Raw genomic sequence first — 21551 nt, 5'->3', positions numbered from 1 at the left:
CCTTTCTTTCAACAAATTGAACCTAAACTTTACTGAAAAGTAATCATATTTAAGCACTAAGTATGTGTTATGGATTGAATTGTGCCCCCCCTCAAAAGTGTCAACTTGGCTAGGCCATGATTCCCAGTATTGTGTGCTTGTTCACCGTTTTGTGATCTGATGTGATTATCCTATGTGTTGTAAATCCTAATCTCTGCCTGAGGTTAATGAGGCCAGATTAGGTTATGTTAAAGAGGATTAGGGTGGGTTGCCAACACCCTTACTCTGGCCACAGCCCTGATCAGATGTTAAGGGGAGTTACCCTGGGGTGTGCCCTACATCACCTTTTATCTTACAAGAGATGAAAGGAGAGAGAAGAGAGCAGAGAGAGAGGGACCTCACACCACCTGGAAAGAAGCATGAGGAGCAGAGCACGTCCTTTGCACCCAAGGCCCCTGTGCTGAGAACCTCCTAGACCAGGGAAAGATTGATGACAAGCACCCTCCCAAGAGCCAAAGAGAGAGAAAGCTCCCCCAGGAGGTGGCACCCTAAATTCGGACTTCTAGCCTCCTACACTGTGAGAGAATAAATTTCTGCTAAAGCCATCCACTTGTATTTCTGTTATAGCAGCACTAGATAACTAAATAACAGTATGCAAAGAAAGTCTTTGGTGGATAAACAGGTTGTAGTCTGACTCAAGTATGTCCCTCAGGGAGCACAGTCTAATCCTATGGTTACTAGGAAGATAAGAAGTGCTGAAAGTCTTTGGGAGTCTGCAAAAGGAGAGTTGGTTTCCAGGTACAGAAATCCGGAGAGGCTTTCTACAACTATGATTATTTAAGCAGAGCCTTTTGGAGAAGTAGGGTAAAAGCATGGGTGGGAGGAGAGCCAGAAACAGTTCTGTCAGTCAAGGTGTGTGAAAGGGTGTGGTAAGAAGTAAATTGCAAAAGTAATCTGGGCCTACATTCTGGAAGGCCTTGAATTTTAAGATTAAGATTTTGGATTGTAGACCTCTGCTTTAGGATTATCAGGAGTGATGGAGAAAAAATGGGTTGGAAGGAAAGACTAGAAATACGTAGGTTACCTAACCCAGTGTTTCCTCCACTTTGATCATGTAAATCAAATGCTTGTTAAAAATATATTTTTTAGGCCCCCAATCTAATCCTGAGTCATAATCTCCGGGGGCATAGCCTAGGAATCTGTATTTCTAGAAAGTTCCATAAAGGATTCTTATGGTCAACAAGCTTGGGAGAGATTCTGCTGATCCAAACAGAGCTAATGAGGTCTAATAGACTCAAGTGGAGGAAGTGTTTATAGATAGGCACAAGTAATTGCAAGTAAGAGAGGCTTCAGAATATGTTTTTAGAGCTGTGAAAAAAGTTCTGCTTTGTCTAAGGGAAATGGCATAGTCAAAGAAAGAACAGGGGCTTTGAAACCAAGTAGACATGACTTGGAATCTAGCTCTGCCGTCTTCTAGCTGTCACTTGTCTGTCAGTTTGCCATACTGTGGTAGCTTCTGTGTTGCTGTGATGCTCGAAGCTATGCCACCAGTATTTAAAGTATCAGCAGGGTCACCCGTGGTGGACAGGTTTCAGCAGTTTCCAAACTAAGATTAGGAAGAAGGACCTGGTGATCTCTGAAAAAATTGGCCAGTGAAAACCTTATAAATAGCAGAGGAACACTGATATAGTGCCAGAAGATGAGCCCCTCAGGATGGAAGGCACTCAAACAACGATGGGCTCAAACATAGCAATGATTGTGAAGATGGCACAGGACCGGGCAGTGTTTTGCTCTGCTGTACATAGGGTTGCTGTGAGTCAGAACCTACTCAACAGCACCTAACACGACACACAACAACAAGGTGTCATTTAATCTTAGTTATAAAGTGAGGTATAAAACAAAACCTGTTGCCATGGAGTCGATTCCGACTCATAGTGACCCTATAGGACAGAGTAAAACTGCCCCAAAGTGTTTCTAAGGAGCAGCTGGTGGATTTGAACTGCTGACCTTTTGATTAGCAGCTGAACTCTTAACCACTATGCCACCATAAAGAGGTTATATTTAATGAGATAACATATAGAGTACCTAACAGTGCAAGATATAACAGCACTCGGTGTTAGCTCTCAACATCTTAATTCAAACAGCAAATTCACTAGAAAAAAGGAAAGTCTGAATTTATGTGCATACATTTTCCAACTATCTCCTTTATCTCCATAATAATGAAAATAACATTCCATTCACGTTAATCCGTCTACCTAGAATTCCCCAACCATCCTTTAAAATATCCTTATCCTTTAAGGGACAACTCTAAGATGACTTCTCTAAATTCACTATCAGACTTAAGTATTCCCTCTCTGTAGACTCAGATTCTGCATGCTCACCTTTGTTATAACTTATTTAATTGAAATATAGCTGGCGTGCGTGCCTCCACTATTATACTGGGAGCTTCTTAAGGACAAGGACCATGCCACATTCATATTCATAGCCCAATAACAAACTGCCTATTGAGTGAAGTATATGTGAATACTATGCTTTATGCTTAATTCTTGATATTGATCCTCCCTTGTTTTATTTTTGTCATAACTTCACTATTGGCCCAAGTATAGAACACAAGATTTATACATGACTCCACCAGAGCCAAAAAACCAAACCCACTGTCGTAGAGTCAATTCCAACTCAGCAACCCTGTAGTACAGAGTAGAACTGCCCCCATAGGGTTTCCACGGCCATAAATCTTTACAGAAGCAGACTGCCACATCTTTCTGCCTCAGAGTTGCTGGTGGGTTTGAACCGCCAACCTTTCAGTTAGCAACCAAATGCTTAACCACCGCGCCACCATGGCTCCTTCATATGTGAATACAAGGGAATATTAATGTCACTTTATTATGCCTGTATTTTACAAGTCACTCATGACATACATGAAGAAATCTTACTCTTTACAACAAGACAGTAGATTTGCCATCTCCAAATTATCATCATAATCTTAAAGCTGGAGGAGACCCTAATGAACATCTAGCTTAAATTTCTTGTTTTATAAATGAGAAAATAGAGGCCCGTGGATGTTAAAATGACTCAGTCAGAATCAGTGAGCTAATTTAGCATCAGAACTGAAGCTACAACTCAAACCTTCTAATACCTAGGCCATTGCTTTTTCAACCATATGGGCCGTTTAAAACTATTAGTGCTAAACTCTCTTAGGTGAGAGTTAGTTTGTCTACCTCGGGAAGTTCTCAAAGCCCAACTGTCCCTAATAAGTTGTTTTGCTTACACAGATTTCTATTAAAGAAAACACCTAAGCGATGACCTAGATGTTGATGGTATGGTTTCATTGTCACAAACTAGGAACGGTCTCAATAGACTCTTGGTCTTCCCAATTAACTATTTTCAGAAAGGCCAAAAATAACTACTCTAAAATTAAAACCATTATATCTTGAGATGACATCTGAAATTTATTTAGTTCATTGCCACCAATTCTATAAAAGTTTGATCATTTTGTTACAAAGAGGTACATTTGGCAACTTCCTAGGTTTTCCAGACAGAAGATGTTCCTCAAAATCATGTTTCATGGGTATGTTATAAAGGTTTTCTGTGTCTATGGTAGGTAACCTGTATTTCCTGCTTTGAAATATCTCCAGACTTACCATCTTGCCCATGTTTTAGGAGGCACTGAATTTAGGTATTTTCATCTTTGTACAGTTAAGGCTTTTTTGGATACAAGTGGTGGAAAACTCAACCCAACCTCCCTTAACCAAAACAGGCTCACATAAACAAAAAAGTCCAAGAGTAGTTCTGACTTGAGACAGGTGTATCTGCGCGTATGATATAATCAGGGCTCATTTCTGATCATATCGTTTTGCCTTCTCCTGACACAGGTGTCATGTGGTAAAAAGACGGCCATGTCAACTCCAGCTATCACATCTTTTCAGGCATCAAAACTCTTTCCAAAAGTCCCTGGCAAACGTATCTGACTGGCCATGAATCCGATTTGAGTTAATCACTGTCGTTAGCTGCCATCAAGTCAGCCACCTATTCCAGGGGCCCCAGGCAGAATAGAATGAAACACTGGCTGAAACCTGTTCAGCAAACCTCCCCTGACCAACAGGTGGTAGTTGCACATGAGGGACATTGGCTGGAAATCAAACCAGGCACATAGAAGGCAAGAATTCTGCCACTGAACCACCATTGCCTCCATAAATCAATCACTAAGGCCAGGAAATACGATGTACTGATTGGCTTTGGCCCAGGTCACATGCTCACCCCCAGACTCAGAGGCAGAGTCAGCTTCACCAGAGCCACGTGGACTGAGTTGGAACAAGATGGTTCCTCAGAGGGAAATCAGTGTAAGTCTATCAGAAAGGGGAGTAAATGAATTGCTGTAGCAAAAATAACAGATGTCCATTACAACCATGCATGTGTTCATGTGCCAGAGCTGTTAGCTTCCTAAGAAAAATCCTGACTCTGCCCTTGGGTCTTCATTAAGACTTTCTTCAAGGTCTGAGCAGTCCTGCAGTAAAGAACCCTGTCTGATTTCATCCAGCATTTCTCAAACTGAACACGGAACCTTTTTTTATGCAATTGCAGAATTGCTTTTATTGAATTGCACTATACTGGGATTTTATACCGAGTCTAAGACGCAGCACTCTGCAACTTGTAATATGTAAACCTGTCCGGTTTGTTGGCTTGCACACATAATCAATTTCACACATGTATAAGCATAAGCAAAAGCATTTACTTAGCTTGAAGATAGAGGTAGAGGTGCAAAGAGATCCACTAGAAAAGGGGTTCAGCAACCCAAGGAACCTCTATCATGTTGACCTGAGAAACATGCAAGTCTGGGGCGTTGGATGAGTTGGGGAAATCTCAATTCTTCGCGGTGCTTTGTAGATAGGACGACCATATGCTTTATTGTTCAAACTGCGACACTTGTGATACTAAAAGGGGTATTAACTAGATGGGGTGTGGGCATAACGGGCATAAACTGGACTCTGCCAGGCAGACTGGGGCATATTTCTAGGTGTGTGGCATCAGTGAAACCTAGCATAACAATGCTCATCTGAATACATACAATATAGGGTACGTATTCTATATGTCTGAATACATTCAAGTCATCTACAGCTTCGAACTGCCCTGGTGGGGTTCACTGCATCTATTATCAGAGTGCTTCACAGTATCATTTGTATGAGAGGATCTTTGTGAGAAATCCTTACGTGATCTCAGTACCAAGAACTGTTCTTCCTGTATCTGGATTTGTTTTAGTTCTATGGACATTGTGAATGGTACATCTGACCAGGTGTCTTTTTCTCTTTTGGCTACTGGAAAGCTTGAAGTTAAATGAGGAGCCTACCCCAAGTAAGTGTGGAAGTCATCGGGGCATGCATTTGTACGCCCACCCTTGGGCTTCTCCCATGTAACTTTCAATTTGCACTACTTTGTACCTTAGATTTTCTTGTGGGTCACTATGATCAGTCCCTCCTTCCAAGATCTGAGCATTCCTGAAGTAAAGAACCCTGTTTAAATTGATTTGATCCTGCGTTTCTCAAACTGAACACAGACCTGGTTTTTATGTAAAGCCTATTAAGGGTTCTGTAGAACACAGTGGGTTAAGATTTCAACACGAATTAAAGCACTTTTTTGCAGTTTAGGGCTTTGTATCTAAGCGTGTTAATGAGGTTAAGTTCTTATGTTTTCAATTCACTGCTGCATTAGCCACCATTTCTGCTGGTGCACCCTCTAATGCCTGCATACTCCATGTAGAGAAGCAGAGTCATGTTGACAGTGTACTGAACTTAGGACCCGAAAATCTGTTTAAATCTTTGTGTCACCATTTACCAGCCACGTGACCTTGAATATGCTACTTAATCTGAGCCTTAGTTTCCTCACCTGAAAAAAAGGAATAAAAGCTATCCAACCTAGGTAGCTCTCCATTACATTGTTGTGAGGATCAAAGATAGTTCATTGAAAGTGACCTCAATCTAGGAAATGGTTTTGAATAACAGTGTTTATTCAGGCTTAGGCCAGAGTTGCTTACAACCAGGCATGGACCAGTTTCCTTACATCTGCTCCAGAGACACAGGTTATGGCACTAACCAGGCAAATAACTCAGTGGCCATAAAGGAGTCCTGGTACACATATGAGAACCTCTAGGGGTACTCACGATCAGGGTGCATCAGCATTCTACAGGGACACCACCCTCACCTATTATAGATCTCTCCTGCTCCGGCCAAGTCAAGACAGGGAAGAAGCCATCACGTAACTCTTTTCCTTTTGTGGGTCCATGTGAATTAGAAATTAGACTAGACAAAAACAGGATTCCACAGCCATACCAGTCCTGATTAGCAGGGTGTAGAAACAAGTTACATTGCCTACCACTGGACTAGGAATCTGGGATAATTGTCAGTGTCCTCTTTTGCCCCTCCTTCAGTATATTAGATTGCTAAATCATTGCCAATACACCCATCTGATGAAATTAGGCCCGGGAGGCCACTACGATTAATATCAGGGATGAATCCAGGAAAACACACTGAGGCCTCTGGCAGGGAAGCAGAGAACTAAGGTCCTGGTCTAAATAGCTCAAGCTTTTTCTATGAAAAAAATAAAAAGAAAGAAAAGCTGGAACACAGACAAAGGCTTGCTGTTTCCAGGAAGTTTCTTCTCTCAAACTAGAGATAATAACATTAATATTCATATTGCTAAGGAAGATATGACCTTGAGGCCAGCTTCATGTCTTCTAACTATAAAGTGGTTATTTTTCCCCTAACAATTTGAATTGTCTATTTCTTCTCCCACCACAACACTATAAAAAAATTGCATCAATACCTATATGGTGTATTTACTTGTGACACAGTCCTAACATTAAAGAGAATAATGCCAGACAGTAGAAAAAAGCCCTTAGGCAATCACCAGACAAAACTGTTCATGCAAGTATTTATTTTGTACTAAGCACACAGATATTCTAAAGAAGAGAAAAACAATTAGGAATCAGAGGTTTGTTTTCCTCAACAGAATTCCGATCTTAAAAAAAACTAGTGATTCAAACCTCCAAAACAGAAGAGCACACAAATCAAGAAAAATGCAAAACGTACCTGATTCCCTTACCTGAATTAACTTAAAACACCCAAGCTTTCTCTTTCAGAAATATAAGTGTTGAAATTGTGCAAAAAACTGTACTCATAGTGTTTAAACTGTAAAACCAACACCTGCTTTTTAAAAAAAGTTGCTATCAAGTCAGCTCTGACTCATGGCGAACCCTGTGTGTGTCAGAGTAAAACTGTGCTCCATAGGGTTTTCAATGGCTGATTTTTTGGAAGTAGACTGCCTGGCTTTTCTTCCAAGTTGCCTCTGGGTGGACTCAAACTTTCAACCTTTTGGTTAGCTTCTGAGCATATTAACCATTTCACCATCCAGGGAGTCCAATACCTGATTTAGACATGACAAAAATAAAACAAAAGCAGTTAAACAATATACAGGTTATAAGCTCCAGTGATGTCTGCTACAAGCCTGGCTGAAACCAGAGTCTCTGAACACCGAACAGTCACTGATACGAAGGATAAAGTGCTATATCTCTGACAGCAAGCAAATTAACTGATGCTGTGTTAAAATTTCCAGGATTAAAGCCGAGGTAGTTTTCCACAAAGAACGTTCTCCTGGAGAGCATGGCCAGCATGTGGTTGAGCCGGGACCTGATCCCAGCAAGGTGAAACCGCCTCTCTTTATTCAAGTTTCTAAATGAGTCTCTTAAGCACAGATCTACGTGGGAGGTGCCCAGGTGCTTCGGATATCCAGGACTGTGGAAGCCGGTGGCCCTCACGGAAGTCTGGGAGCCGATGGAGCTTACCACTGAGCCTTGGGAAGACAAAGATGAGGAAGACTTCAAACTGGAAGATCTCGATACAGACATTTTTGATACTGGAGACCCTTCTTTAGACTGAGTTCCCTGAGAAAAGAGAACATTCTCATCCACGTCAGTCTGGGTGGTGGTTGACTTGGACCAAATCATGGTTTGAGAGCTGGCTACCCTGGTGGCAACCGTGGTTTGGGTCCCAGTGGATGCCGTGCTGATCCTGGTCTGTGTCCCTATGTCACTTGCACGCACTGTTGGCATCTCCTCTCCTGGCTCTGTCTGAGTGGCAACATCAACTGCCCTTCTGCTCTCTAGTTTGTACTTGTGACTGTTTAAGCAGTCTTCCTCACTGACGGTGGAGGACGCAGAGTCGTGGCGCCCGGTCTCTGCCCTGACCTCTGTGGGCACCTCTGGTTCCAGGTCAGTCTTCTTAGGAGTACTTGAGAGTCTGGCGAGCCGCAGCCTCAGCAGGTTGCCCAGTGTGAGTTCCTTGGATGGTGGCTTATAGTCAACTAGATGGTCAAACTTGCTGCTGGTCCGAAAGTTGGTCAGGAGTTTGGAGCTGATGGGCTTTGACTGTGCGTATAGGATTCGGAACTCCAAATCAAAGTGTTCAACCACTTGGCCGGACAGGATTACCAGGTTACTGCTATTTAATTTGCCATCCGTCCATGTAAAACTTTGGGATTAAAAACAAAACAAAAAACAGAAGCTGGTAAGAATGAGCAATTTTAGCTTATTTATTGTCAATCAGCAAAATAAAGCCCAGATATATGGCTGTATGAAAGTCAAAACTTTGGTGATATCACACCTACCATTTAGTTGTGAATTCAACTAGCCTTAACACGTGTATGTATATAACATACATGTGTCAGCATAAAAGTAAAAAAGGCCAACTGTTTAACCCATGTGTGAAAACCTATACATCTTCAGCCTTACAATTTTTACAAACTAGAACGATATTTAGGCCAGTGAGTTAACTGGCTGGTGACATCATCTAAGGAAGTCGTGGGAGACCCTCAGTTAGGCTCCTGGTCTCAGGACTGAACTGCTAGTGCAGGGCTCCTTGCTGCCTCTTTCAGTGCTGCCATTTTCACAAAAGGGGACAGTATTGGTATTCTAATGATGATGCCACTGCACAAAACATGTTTAGAGCTGAAGAGTAGCCATTTGTCCCTGTCTCTCTAGCATCCCTTCCCGTTCCTCTGGGAACAACCCATTCCTGCCCCTACCCTAGAAGACTTTGCTTTATGCACCCTCTCCACCCACACCAGGGGTAGGGATGTGACCCAGGCTGTTCAGAGTATCTGCTCCCCTTGTATGTGGGGATTCACTCAGGCAGGCATGTGAACCAACTACAGCCAAGCAATTTTTCAAAAACTGATCCTAATGCTGAGACTAAGAGAGTCTCTCTCTTTTGGAAATAGTTGCTAAAGGCCACATAAGCCTGGATCTTTGCTTTCAAATGGACAGCCTGCCTCAGAATAAAGATTAATTAGAGAAAAGCAGAACCAGGAGACAGTGTTCTGATAAATGTATCGCCCCTAGGTCAAGTTGAGTTGGAAACCAATTATATACTTCCAAGTTATGTCAGTCAATAAATTTCATTTTGCGTAAGTTGAGTTAGCTTTCTGACACTTGCAATCACCTCACTGATACAGAAATTTGTACTAGGAATAGGATGTTTTAAATGAGAGATCATAAAACATAGTACCAACGGTCTCTTGCAAACAAGAATCCTGGCTGATGCAAATTCCACTTTGAGAACTGCCTTCAAAGCTTGAGAGGGAATATTCTTTTGAAAACCCTCAATGAGGTAACATGAACAAAGCAACTGCCCAGTACCTGGATCATAAAAGGTCCTCGACAAATGGAAGCTATCAGCATCAACATCATCATCGTCGTCAATGGTAACATATCTTCTTTCACAGAGAGTAGTTTTTATACTTTCAGGCTTTAAAACAGCCAAAAACTATTTGGAGCTTAGTTTGATTAATATAGACAAATCCTACGTTGGTTCAAAATCTAGTTTCTTCCTGTTATCTGTAGACTTCTTATAAAAGCAAGTCTCAAGAAAGAGTTGGCATTCTGTTCTGAGCAATGCCAGTATAGTTTGGAAAGAAAGGCATTGGGAGTTTTGTAACGTTAGCACCTCATCTCCCACAAACTTTTGCATCCCCACCTTTCCCTGGGGCTGACACATAATTATCACTCTCGAATGTGTGTTTCTTCAAAAATGTGGGTTTTTTTTTTTCTTAACTCTGCAGACACACCTCGTGCATACCATCAGACAATCTAACATACAGGTGGCAAAATACACCACCATCGGAGCCACTTAAGTCAGAATGGCACATGGTAACTTCTGGAGATTAGTGTTGAGCACTCATTATCCCCACCTTCTATTCGACTTCCCTGTGCTCTCTACCTTAAGATGCCATTGCCAAAGTGAGACTTCAAAGGCTGGTTCAGAAACATGGGTCAGCATCCTCCAGACTAAAGCACTAAGCTACTAGGCTTGAAGCAAAGAATTTAAGTCTAAAGAACAGCTTCTGTTCTGCCTTCAACACTGAAGTTAAAGCATGACCAGGACATATACCAGGGGGAGGTAACTTCCTGATTTTCTCTCCCCCTAGGGACAGCCATAGCCCTGCCTTTATCTGTAGCCCCCAACCCAGCCTCTTATTCACCAGCAAACCTGAACCCCGCTCTAGAGGAGTCAACAGCCCAGAGGTAGGGAGGGGTATCGCAGACAGCCCAGGCTTGCTTTGATATAAAACGTGCTATCTTCTTTTGATACAGGGCTGGTTGCTGCCTGCAACTGTCCTTACCTTCCAGTGAGCAAGGACAAGAGGGGTCAAAATTTCCAAGGAACCAGGATTCGATATTGTTCCTGTCACTATTAATACTCAATTCAGTCTGCTGTAAGGCCTGGACCAAGGCTTGAATCTAGGACTCGCTCACTGTGTGATGGCGAGGCACGTTTCCATCTCTGCACTTCAGTTTTGTAGATGGCAGGGAAGGAGAAGGGGCCCCTACCCCTGACTACCTCCTACCGAGGGATGCTCTGATTAACTAGCTCACACTCACAGACACACATATAGGAATGCTTGAACGTAAAGGCTCTCACTGAGAGAAAAAAATAAGCTTTACATAACATGCATCTTCTAAAGAGTTTAAATTAATATGCACAGGCATGTTAGAAACTTACCTGTAAGAGCCTGTTGCCACTCGAATGCCATCAATCAATGTGAACTTTTCATGAACCTTCCCAACGATTTTAGTTCCTGACCTTGCATAGTAGATACTTCCTGTAATAGTCCGAACTGTCATCAGCTGTTGGGAGAGTGGGAGAAAAATAAATGAGCAATCCAGTGACACTCATCCAATAAGTAAATGACTAAGACAAGAGGGCTTGGGTTACAATGCCCAAACAAACTTCTTGGCAGATGAACGGCTTAGGCTCATCATTCAGTAGTAACACACGAGGTACCAGCCAGATGATTCTCAGGCTCAAGCCCATTTACTCCCCGGTAATGCTACCATATGGGGCCGTTCTACTCTGTCCTACAGGGCCTGACAGGGTCGCTATGAGTGGTAATTGGCTCCAGGGCAACAGGGTTTTTTTTTTTAAATGCTACTTTACATTTAGTCCATCTTCTCATATGTCCTTTTCTTTATTTATTCTTGAGACTTTTAATTCATGTGTTTATGTGCTTGAAAAGAAGAACCACCTTTTGGGGATACTGGACAACAGAATCCAAGAATTTACCTTTGAAACAAAATGCGGAGGACAAAATCACCAAAGAAAACCACACTAGTAATAAGTAACATTTTAACAAAGACTCAAAGAAGCTAAGCTGATAATCTCCTACTCCTTTATTTAATGGCATTACTAATGAATAATAGCCCATCTTCACTCGCCCTACACCGCAATGGGTATGGAGAATAGGGACATAGGACATGCCTTCTCTAGCACAGGGTTTCTGAGGCAGAAACACTCACATGTGGCTCAACAGCAATGTCATATCTCCTGTTGTTGTTGTTAGGTTCTGTCAAGGCGGTTCCGACCCATAGCGACCCTATGTACAACAGAATGAAGCACTGCCTCGTCCTGCACCATCTGCACAATCATTGCTAGGCTTCCGCCTATTGCTGCAGCCACTCTGTCACTCCATCTGGTTGAGGGTCTTCTTCATCACTGACCCTCACTTCACCAAGCATGATGGCCTTCTCCAGGGACTGGTCCCTCCTGATAACATGTCCGAGGTATGTAAGACGCAGCCTCGCCATCCTTGCCTCTAAGGAGCATTCTGGCTGCACTTCTTCCAAGACAGATTTGTTCATTCTTTTGGCAGTCCACGGTATATTCAATATTCTTCACCAGCACCACAATTCAAAGGTGCCAATTCTTCAGTCTTCCTTATCCATTGTCCAGCTTTCACACGCATATGAGGCAACTGAAAACACTATGACTTGGGTCAGGCACATCTTAGTCCTCAAGGAGACATCTTTGCTTTTCAATACTTTAAAGTGGTCTTTTGCAGCAGATTTGCCCAATACAATGCATCGTTTGATTTCTTGACTGCTGCTTCCATGGGTGTTGACTGTGGATCCAAGTAAAATGGCATCCCTCACGATTTCAATATTTTCCGTTTATCACGATGTTGCTTATTAGTCCAGTTGTGAGGATTTTTGTTTTGTGTTGAGGCGTAATCCATACTGAAGGCTGTGGTCCTTGATCTTTATCAGTAAATGCTTCAAATCCTCTTCACTTTCAGCAAGCAAGGTTGTGTCATCTGCATAATGCGGGTTGTTAATGAGTCTTCATCCAATCCTGATACCTTGTTCTTCATATAGTCCAGCTTCTTGAATTATTCACTCAGCATACAGACTGAATAGGTATGGTGAAAGGATACAACCCTGATGCACACCTTGCCTGGCTACAAGTACGCATTTACCAAAAAGGAAAAATAGTAGTTCACTGGGGTTATACACTGTATGGTTGTCAGCATAATTACTGATGTAAAATGACATACATAAATGCATGTACAATGGTATGCAAAATACAAAAACAATTTGCATTCTTTGGAGCCGACCAGTAGCTACATATTTTTAATAATCTTACACATTCAAATTAAACACTTAAGATTTTTGTTTGACTTCTCATTCATTCCTCAAACATAGAGGCCATACTATGTGCCAAGCCCTGGGGCAAGAGAGACAGTCAAGGACTGGAACAGAAAACAGAAAGTAACTGGATGATTAAAAAACCGTGACAAGACTTAACATCATTCAGAGAAACAAAAACCTATGTCCACACAAAAACCTTACATGAATACTCACAGCAGCTTTACTTGAAATAGCCAAAAATCGAAAGCTACCCAAATGTCTTTCGATGAGTGAATGGTTAAACTATGGCACAGCCATACCGTACTACTCAGCAATAAAAAGGAACAAACTACAGATACACAAATAACGTGGGTGGATCTCAAGGGCACCGTGCTGGCGGAGGAAAAAAGCCAGGATCAAAAGGTCACAGACTGTGTGCGTCCATCAAAGTAACTTTCTCTAAATGACAGCATCATAGAGATGGAGAGCAGATTAGTGGTTACCAGGGCTTAGGGATGGCCCTGGGTGGGGGATGGGGAAGGTGGTGCGGGAAGGGAGGGGTGGGGAGGGGGGAAGCGTTGGTGACTATAAAGGGGTAGCAAGAGGGACAGCTTTGTGGTGATGGGGCAGGGACAGTTCTGTATACTGATGGCAGTGGTGGCTACATGAATCTACACATGATAAAATGGCACAGAATTACAGACATGCATTATACCAATGTCAGTTTTCAGGTGTTGAGACTGTACTGCAAGTTACATAAGATGTAATGGGGAAACTGGGTGGCAGGTACATGGAATCTCTCTGTACCATCTTTGTTCCTTCCTGTGAATCTATGATTATTTCAAAGTAAAAAGTTCAAAACAAAACAAACAAAAACTATGACAATACATAATATCACTTCTGTAGTACTCTTACCGAAAATGTACAACCAGAATTTAATCATGAGGAAACGTCAGAGAAACCCAAATTCTACAGAAAACTGGCCAGTATTCTTCAAAAGTGTCAAGACTCTAAAAGGCAAAAAGAGATGGGGGAGTGGTTCCAGATTAAAGAAAACTAAGGAGACATGACGACTAGATTCAAGGAGTAGTCGTGGATTAGATTCTGGGCCAGAAAAAGGGCATTAGTGAGACACCTGGTGAAATTTATAAAGTCTGTGTATAATAAATAATAGTATTACATCACGGTTAATTTCCTGATTTTGATATTTGATACAATTTCATACTGTCTTTCTTTGGGTTTGTAAATATTAATATTTGGAGAATTTGGGTGAAGAGTATATGGGCATTCCTTATGCTATTTTTGTAGCTACTTTGTAAATCTTAAATTATTTCAAAATGAAAATTTAAAAAAACTAGAAAATTCATACAAGTACACACTGCCGTGGTGGTGGGAGGGCTTCCTGGAGGAGGTGATGTTTCCTTAGCCGAGTCTTAAAGGATCAACATATAACAACCAGCATAAAAAATAATCTCTGGTCAGGTTTAGGTGTGGCTGTGTCTTTCCCTTTGGCACACATCTACATGTTGTGCAGGTCCCTGTGATTATGGCCAAAGTACTTTTGAGTGCCGGCATATGACAGTGTGACTGAGTCCCTGCAGAGAGGACACCCAGCACAGAGCCAGAGCAGGAGGAAGTCAGCCCCTACTTGGAGAGGGCAGACAACCAACACAGACACCGCCAGGTAAGAGAAACAGCCAGGGAAGACAGTGCTTACCTAGGAAGGAATGGTAGACACTAAATTAGTGAGGCTGCAGGTGCAAACCTCCTTTGGACCCTGTCCCGGAGGATTTGGACTCCTAGGAAGGCAGCAACCGACAGTGGCAACCGGGTCAGTAAATATTCCTATATATCTGCCCATTAGATGAATCGGAGTCAATCATTTTGATCAAAGTTGTGGCCAGAACTATTCTGTGATTTTTCTGCCGCTAGCACACTGCCTCAATTATAGAAAAAGCACCTTGAAATTAAGCATCCACACCTTCAATTTTTTCCAGCCAGCTCTCTATGGGCACAGTCATGGGCTGAATACTTGCTTAGATGATAACGCTCTTTACCAGGTCTAACTTGCCTTTTCCTTGGGTCCACTGATTTCAACTTTTAATTGACAGGTGGGTCCACCTGGCTGTCTCCTTTAATTCAATCTCTCAGCTCCAGTTCTAGCTCCAGTGTGAATCTGCCTTAAACTCAATCCTCAGCTTCCTCATCAGGGAAAAAAGCAGCAAGCACTCTGTGGGATAACGTCATAGATTGAATTATGTTCCCCCCAAAATCTGTGTATTAACTTGGTTACTTGATTTCCAGTATTCTGTGGTTGTCCTCTATTTTTTTATTGTAATTTTATGTTAAAGATGATTAGAGCGGAATTGTAACACCCTTACCAGGCCACATCCCTGATCCAATGTAAAGGGAGTTTCCCCGAGGTGTGGCCTGCACCACCTTTTATCTCTTAGGAGATAAAAGGAAAGGGGAGTAAGGAGAGAGTGGGGGACCTCATACAACCAAGAAAACATCACCAGGAGCAAATCGAGTCCTTTGGACCTGAGTTTCCTGAGGTGGAGCCAGCGCCTGAATTCAGACTTCTAGCTTACTGTACTGTGAGAGAATAAACTTCTCTTTGTTAAAGCCATCCGCTTGTAGTACTTCTGTTACAGCAGCACTAGATGACCAAGACAGAGAAGTTAAATAAACCAGTTGCTTGGAAATAAGGAGGCGGTAAGTTTGTGTCCTCCTGGGCAGTACAGTAACCTGTACTATCACAGCCCAAATTCTTTGTTCGCTCTGCTTACTGCCTTATCTTGGGAACCCAGAACAGTGAGAACACAGCAGGTGCTCAAACACTTGATGAATGAAGTTCCAAAGCTTACAGAACAAGTTCATTAACTAAAAAAAATGAATCGTTAGTAAATATAACTACTTTTCTTGCCTCTTTGAACTAAAGAGATTAAGCCAGGTAAGTTGTAGAGTTTTATATTTAAATACTTAAACTCAAATTACTTTCACGATCAGAGAAAAGGACATGAAAAGTCTCGTTTTATAATGGAGAGAAATGAAAAGCAGCATGTGAGAGGAACTGGGGGCAGATAGGCTCACCACATTCTAGCCGCACCCACTGGCTCCCTGTGTCGCCATTTCCTGATCTAAAAAACAAGGATGATGCCACTTACCTGACAGGGCTGCTGGAAGATTTAAGTTACATAACATATGTCAAGAACCTGGAGTAACTCAGTAAGCAGTGGTCCTCATGACTAAAGTTGGAACCTACTAGAGCTATTGTCGAAAGAAGCCGCTTCCAACTACAGATACACTGCAATTCCATTCCAAATTCCAACAACATTCTTTAATGAGATGGAGAAACAATTCACCAACTTCATATGGAAGGGTAAGAGGCCCAGGGTAAGTAAAGCATTACTGAAAAAGAAGAACAAAGTAGGAAGCCTTACACTACCTGATTTTAAAGCCTATTATACCGCCACAGTAGTCAAAACAGCCTGGTACTGGTACAACAACAGATACATGGACCAATGGAACAGAATTGAGAATCCAGACATAAATCCATCCATATATGAGCAGCTGATATTTCACAAAGGCCCAAAGTCAGTTAAAAAGGGAAAAGACAGTCTCTTTAACAAAAGGTGCTGGCAGAGCTGGATATCCACCTGCAAAAAAATGACACAAGACCCATACCTCACACCACACACAAAAACTAATTCAAAATGGATCAAAGACCTAAATATAAAATCTAAAACAATAAAGATCATGGAAGAAAAAATAGGGACAATGCCAGGAGCCCTAATACATGACATAAACAGTATACAAAACATTACTAACAATGCACAAAAAACTGAAGAGAAACTAGATAACTGGGACCTCCTAAAAATCAAACACCTATGCTCATCCAAAGACTTCACCAAAAGAGTAAAAAGACTACCTACAGACTGGGAAAAAGTTTTTAGCGATGACATTTCCCATCAGCGCCTGAGCTCTAAAATCTACATGATACTGCAAAAACTCAACTACAAAAGACAAATAACCCAATTAAAAAACGGGCAAAGGATATGAACAGCACTTCACCAAAGACATTCAGGCGGCTAATAGATACATGAGGAAATGCTCACCATCATTAGCCATTAGAGAAATCCAAACCAAAACTACAATGAGGTTCCACCTCACCCCAACAAGGCTGGCATTCATCCGAAAAACACAAAATAATAAATGTTGGAAAGGTTGTGGAGAGACTGGAACACTTACACACTGCTGGTGGGAATGTAAAATGGTACAATGACTTTGGAAATCGATTTGGCGCTTCCTTAAAAAGCTAGAACTAGGACTACCATACGATCCAGCAATCCCACTCCTTGGAATATACCCTACAGAAATAAGAGCCTTTGCATGAACAGATATATGCACACCCATGTTCACTGCAGCACTGTTTACAATAGCAAAAAGATGGAAGCAACCAAGATGCCCATCAACGGATGAATGGATAAATAAATTATGGTATAGTCACACAACAGAATACTACACATCGATAAAGAACAGTGAGGAATCTGTGAAACATTTCATAACATGGAGGAACCTGGAAGGCATTATGCTGTGTGAAATCAGCTGCAAAAGGACAAGTATTATATGAGACCACTATTATAAGAACTCAAGAAATACTTTAAACAGAGAAGAAACTATTCTTTGATGGTTACAAGAGTGGGGAGGGAGTGAGGGAGCGGGGGTTCACTAGATAGTAGACAAGAACTATTTTAGGCGAAGGGAAAGACAATGCACAATACAGGAGAGGTAACCAGAAAATGACTAAACCAAAAGCAGTTCCCTGAATAAACCGAATGCTTTGAAGGGCAGCATAGCAGAGGCGGGGGTTTGGGGGCCACAGTTTCAGGGGCCATCTAGGTCAGTTGGCATAATACGATCTATTAAGAAAACATTCTGCATCCCACTTTGGAGAGTGGCATCTGGGGTCTTAAACACTAGCAAGTGGCCATCTAAGATGCATCAATGGGTCTCAACCCAGTTGGAGCAAAGGAGAATGAAGAACACCAAAGACACAAGGGAATTATGAGCCCAATAGACAGGGCCACATAAACCAGAGACTACATCATCCTGAGACCAGAAGAACTAGATGGTGTCCGGCTACAACCGATGACTGCCCTGACAGGGAACACAACAGAGAACCCCTGAGGGAGCAGGAGAGCAGTGGGATGCAGACCTCAAATTCTCATAAAAAGACCAGACTTAATGGTCTGGCTGAGACTAGAAGGACCCTGGAGGTCACAGTCCCCAGACCTTCTGTTATCCCAAGCCAAGAACCGTTCCCAAAGCCAACTCTTTGGACAGGGATTGGACTGGACTATAAGATAGAACATGATACTGGTGAGGAGTGAGCTTCTTGGATCAAGTAGACTCATGAGACTATGTGGGCAGCTTCTGTCTGGAGGGGAGATGAAAAGGCAGAGGGGGACAGAAGCTGGTTGAATGGACATGGGGAATACAGGGTAGAGAGGAGGAATGTGCTGTCTCATTAGGAGGACAGCAACTAGGAGTATATAGCAAGGTGTATAAAAATTTTTGTATGAGAGACTGACTTGATTTGTAAACTTGCACTTAAAGCACAATAATAATTTTAAAAATAAATAAATAAATAATTTTTAAAAAGAGGCCTCTTCTGAGGCAGCCTCTAGGCATCAACAGAGTGGTTTGTGCTCCGTTAGGAGGCAATACGGCACAGGGGAGAGGCCAAGGTTTTGAATCCTGACTCTCTCACTTCTTTTCTGTGAGACTTCAGACAAATGAGTTGGCCCAGGGCCTCAGTTTCCTAACTTGTGTAAGAGGATACCACCACCCACAGCCTTGTAGATGACAGATGCTCCATAGTGTTTGCTGACTGTGGTAAACCTGGAAACAGTGTAACACAAACCTTTTCCTGTTCAGGATGGACTTTCAGATCCATGCACATATCCAAAAACTGGGAGAGAAGGGCCTGGTCCAGGAGGATGTACACAGCAACTCCCTGTTTCCTACATATTTCCTGCAGGTCTCTGAAGATGTCGATGTCGGTGAACACATCCATCACCACAGCAATCACCTATGGGGGTGTGGGGGCAGAGGGAAGAGCAAGCTGTTAGCTCACAAAAAATACCACCTGACAGCCTGTTGGCCTCTTGTCCAGCATCTGGACACCATCTCAGAGCCGGGAAAAGATCCCACCTACAGTTATCCTTCCTTCCTCCTTCTTCTGTAATACTGGTTTTCCCCCCTCATCATACACTCTTCCAGTCCCAAAGATCCGTATCCTACAAATCTTGACTTGGTGCAGTCCTCCCCAACCCTTTCTGGTCACTCTCCTTCTCCACACTGGCAAATTTCTCAAAAATTACAGATTAATGCACTGCCTTGCCATCCTATGAACCCATTCCATTGAGTTTCTCTTCCTCATCTAAAATCTCTGTCTTGCAGGCTTGATTCAGATCAAGCTGTGTAGGTTCTGTGGCTGACAATCTGTCATTTTAGGCATGCTGCATTCCTTCCTGGGCTTCAGTTTTCTACAGCTGCAAAACAAGTCAATAAAACTGTAGATTCTTTCTGAGACTACTTCTGGTTGCATCATTCTCCAAGTCTATGGTTTTATTGTCTGATTTTGAAATGGTAATCTCTGATTTTATACTATGATCTAGAAATGGCCACCCCACTCACTCCCAGCTCATAGCTTGAAACAGATCAAGCCAGGCAACCAGATCCTCCCATCTTTTCTTCAGTAACTTTGCACACCACATCTTTGTAATGCTCTACCCCTTCCATTGTTGCCAGCTGCCACTGAGTCAGCCACCGACCATGGTGACCCATGAACAATGGAATGAAACACTGCCAGGTCCTACGTCACTCCCGTGATCGGTTGCATGTTGGACTGTTATGATCCATAGGGTTTTCATATGCCTGATTTAGACTGCCGAGCCTTTCTTCCCAGTCCATCACAGTCTGGAAGCTCTGCTGAAGGCTGTTCAATACCATAGCAACATGTAAGCCTCCATTGGCAAACGGGTGGACGGCTGTGTGTCGGGTACATTGGCAGGGAATTGAACATGGATCTCCCGTATGGAAGGCAAGAATTCTAGCACTGAACCACCAATGCCCCTTTACCCCCTCCACCAGTCAGTCCTCATCCGCTGCCTGCTGCACGGGATCTAAGCAGACAGCTTCCTTAGCACCAGTCTGTCCTCCACAAAGGGTGACCTCCACAGCTCTTTGGTCTCTGTCCACAGCACAACCCCGCAACAGGAACAAGGACATATTTCTAAGGATTCTTCCCTGAAGCTTAGACCAGCCCTTTCTTCCCCACAACAACACAGCTCCATTTGTGCCTCCTTATCGATTTTCCATGGCCACCATCAGGCTACAGTTAACAGCTGCCTCTTTGCCATGTGTCACTGGGCTGTTTCGAATGTGTTTCCTTAGCTGCAAGATAGGTTTATAGTGGGAGCTAAACAACCACGTTACAGAAAGTGCAAGGTACAAAAGATCCTTTAAGCATCTGTTCCTGTATTCACTTTATCAGTCCAGGGAGGCATCTGCCAGCCCCCAGCTCTCCTCGCTAAAGAGAGGCTGCTCCAGCCACAAAGCCTGTAATTACGCCCTTCTTCGTAGCTTTAAGATCGTGGCCCTCGGCTAACTCCAGGCAGGGCCGTGGGGGTGTCAAAACATCCAGGCTTAGAAACAAGTCCCTACACATGGAGTCAGAACATGGGGGTGTTAATTAAGGAAACCACTCCCTGAAGCCAAGGTTCGGGACCTCTTGTGTAATCTGAAGGGGTTTCTCTCGCCTCTCAGCCTCAATAGTAAAAACCTGCGTCTCTCGGGATATCATACACTCTTTTTCCGAGCTTTATGTTCTATATGGAGTCCCTGGGTGGCACAAATGGTTAAACGCTCGACTACTAACCAAAAGGTTGGCGGTTTGAGTCTATCCAGAGATGCCTCAAAAGAAAGCCCTGGGGATCTGCCGTCCAAAGGTCACGGCCATTGAAAACCCCGTGCAGCAGTTCCGCTCTGCACACACGGGGATGCCATGAGTTGGCCTCAACTCAGCGGCAACTGGCAAGGTTATTTATTCACGGGTCTCATCTCTCCACCTGGAGCAGAGGTCCGTGAACAGAAGCAATTCACCTCTGTGGCCCCAGAGGACTCAGAACAGTGCCTGACAGCTGCTACCCCTTAAGTAAAAAAAAAATGGGGGTTAAAGAAACAATGCAGATACGATGAGGCAACGCTGCCATCCTTCTCCAAGACAGGAGAGAATCATCTACCACGATGAGGGACCCTGAAACACCAGCTCCCAGAAGTCACAGCTGTGACCGAGCCAGGGGAGGCCACGTTAGCTCCCCGGCTGCCTCTCCCCTCTCCTCCGCAATCTTGATGCAACCGGGGCTGCGAGCTATACTTTTTTCTTTTTTTGTGAAAATATACAGCAAAACCAGCTCCCACTCCACAGTTTCTAGATGTAATGATCTGTGACACTGATTATATTTTCACATTGTGTCAACATTCTCGTTATTTCTGTTCTAGTTGTTTAACTTCTATTTACTTAATCTCCTGGCCTCCCAACCTTCTCATTTATGCT

The 21551-nt window shown here is 42.9% G+C and overlaps 1 protein-coding gene across 1 annotated transcript in view; it reads right to left on the bottom strand.

The window, feature by feature from the left end:
* Positions 1-31: 31 nt before the first annotated feature.
* FAM83D (family with sequence similarity 83 member D) overlaps positions 32-21551 on the bottom strand; it is a 37727-nt gene continuing 16207 nt past the window's right edge. Inside the window, exons 2-4 of the mRNA XM_003411715.4 lie at positions 18855-19022; positions 11028-11152; positions 32-8498 (exon numbers count right to left, since the gene is read on the bottom strand). Of these exons, the coding sequence (XP_003411763.2) occupies positions 7511-8498; positions 11028-11152; positions 18855-19022 (1281 nt within the window). The 3' untranslated portion in view covers positions 32-7510. The remainder of the gene's footprint in view (positions 8499-11027; positions 11153-18854; positions 19023-21551) is intronic.

Source organism: Loxodonta africana, chromosome 24, assembly GCF_030014295.1.
Source record: "Loxodonta africana isolate mLoxAfr1 chromosome 24, mLoxAfr1.hap2, whole genome shotgun sequence".
In the NCBI taxonomy this organism is placed as follows: Eukaryota; Metazoa; Chordata; class Mammalia; order Proboscidea; family Elephantidae; genus Loxodonta; species Loxodonta africana.
Note: the sequence above shows the minus strand (reverse complement) of the source record. Positions and strands in the feature narration are given on the sequence as shown.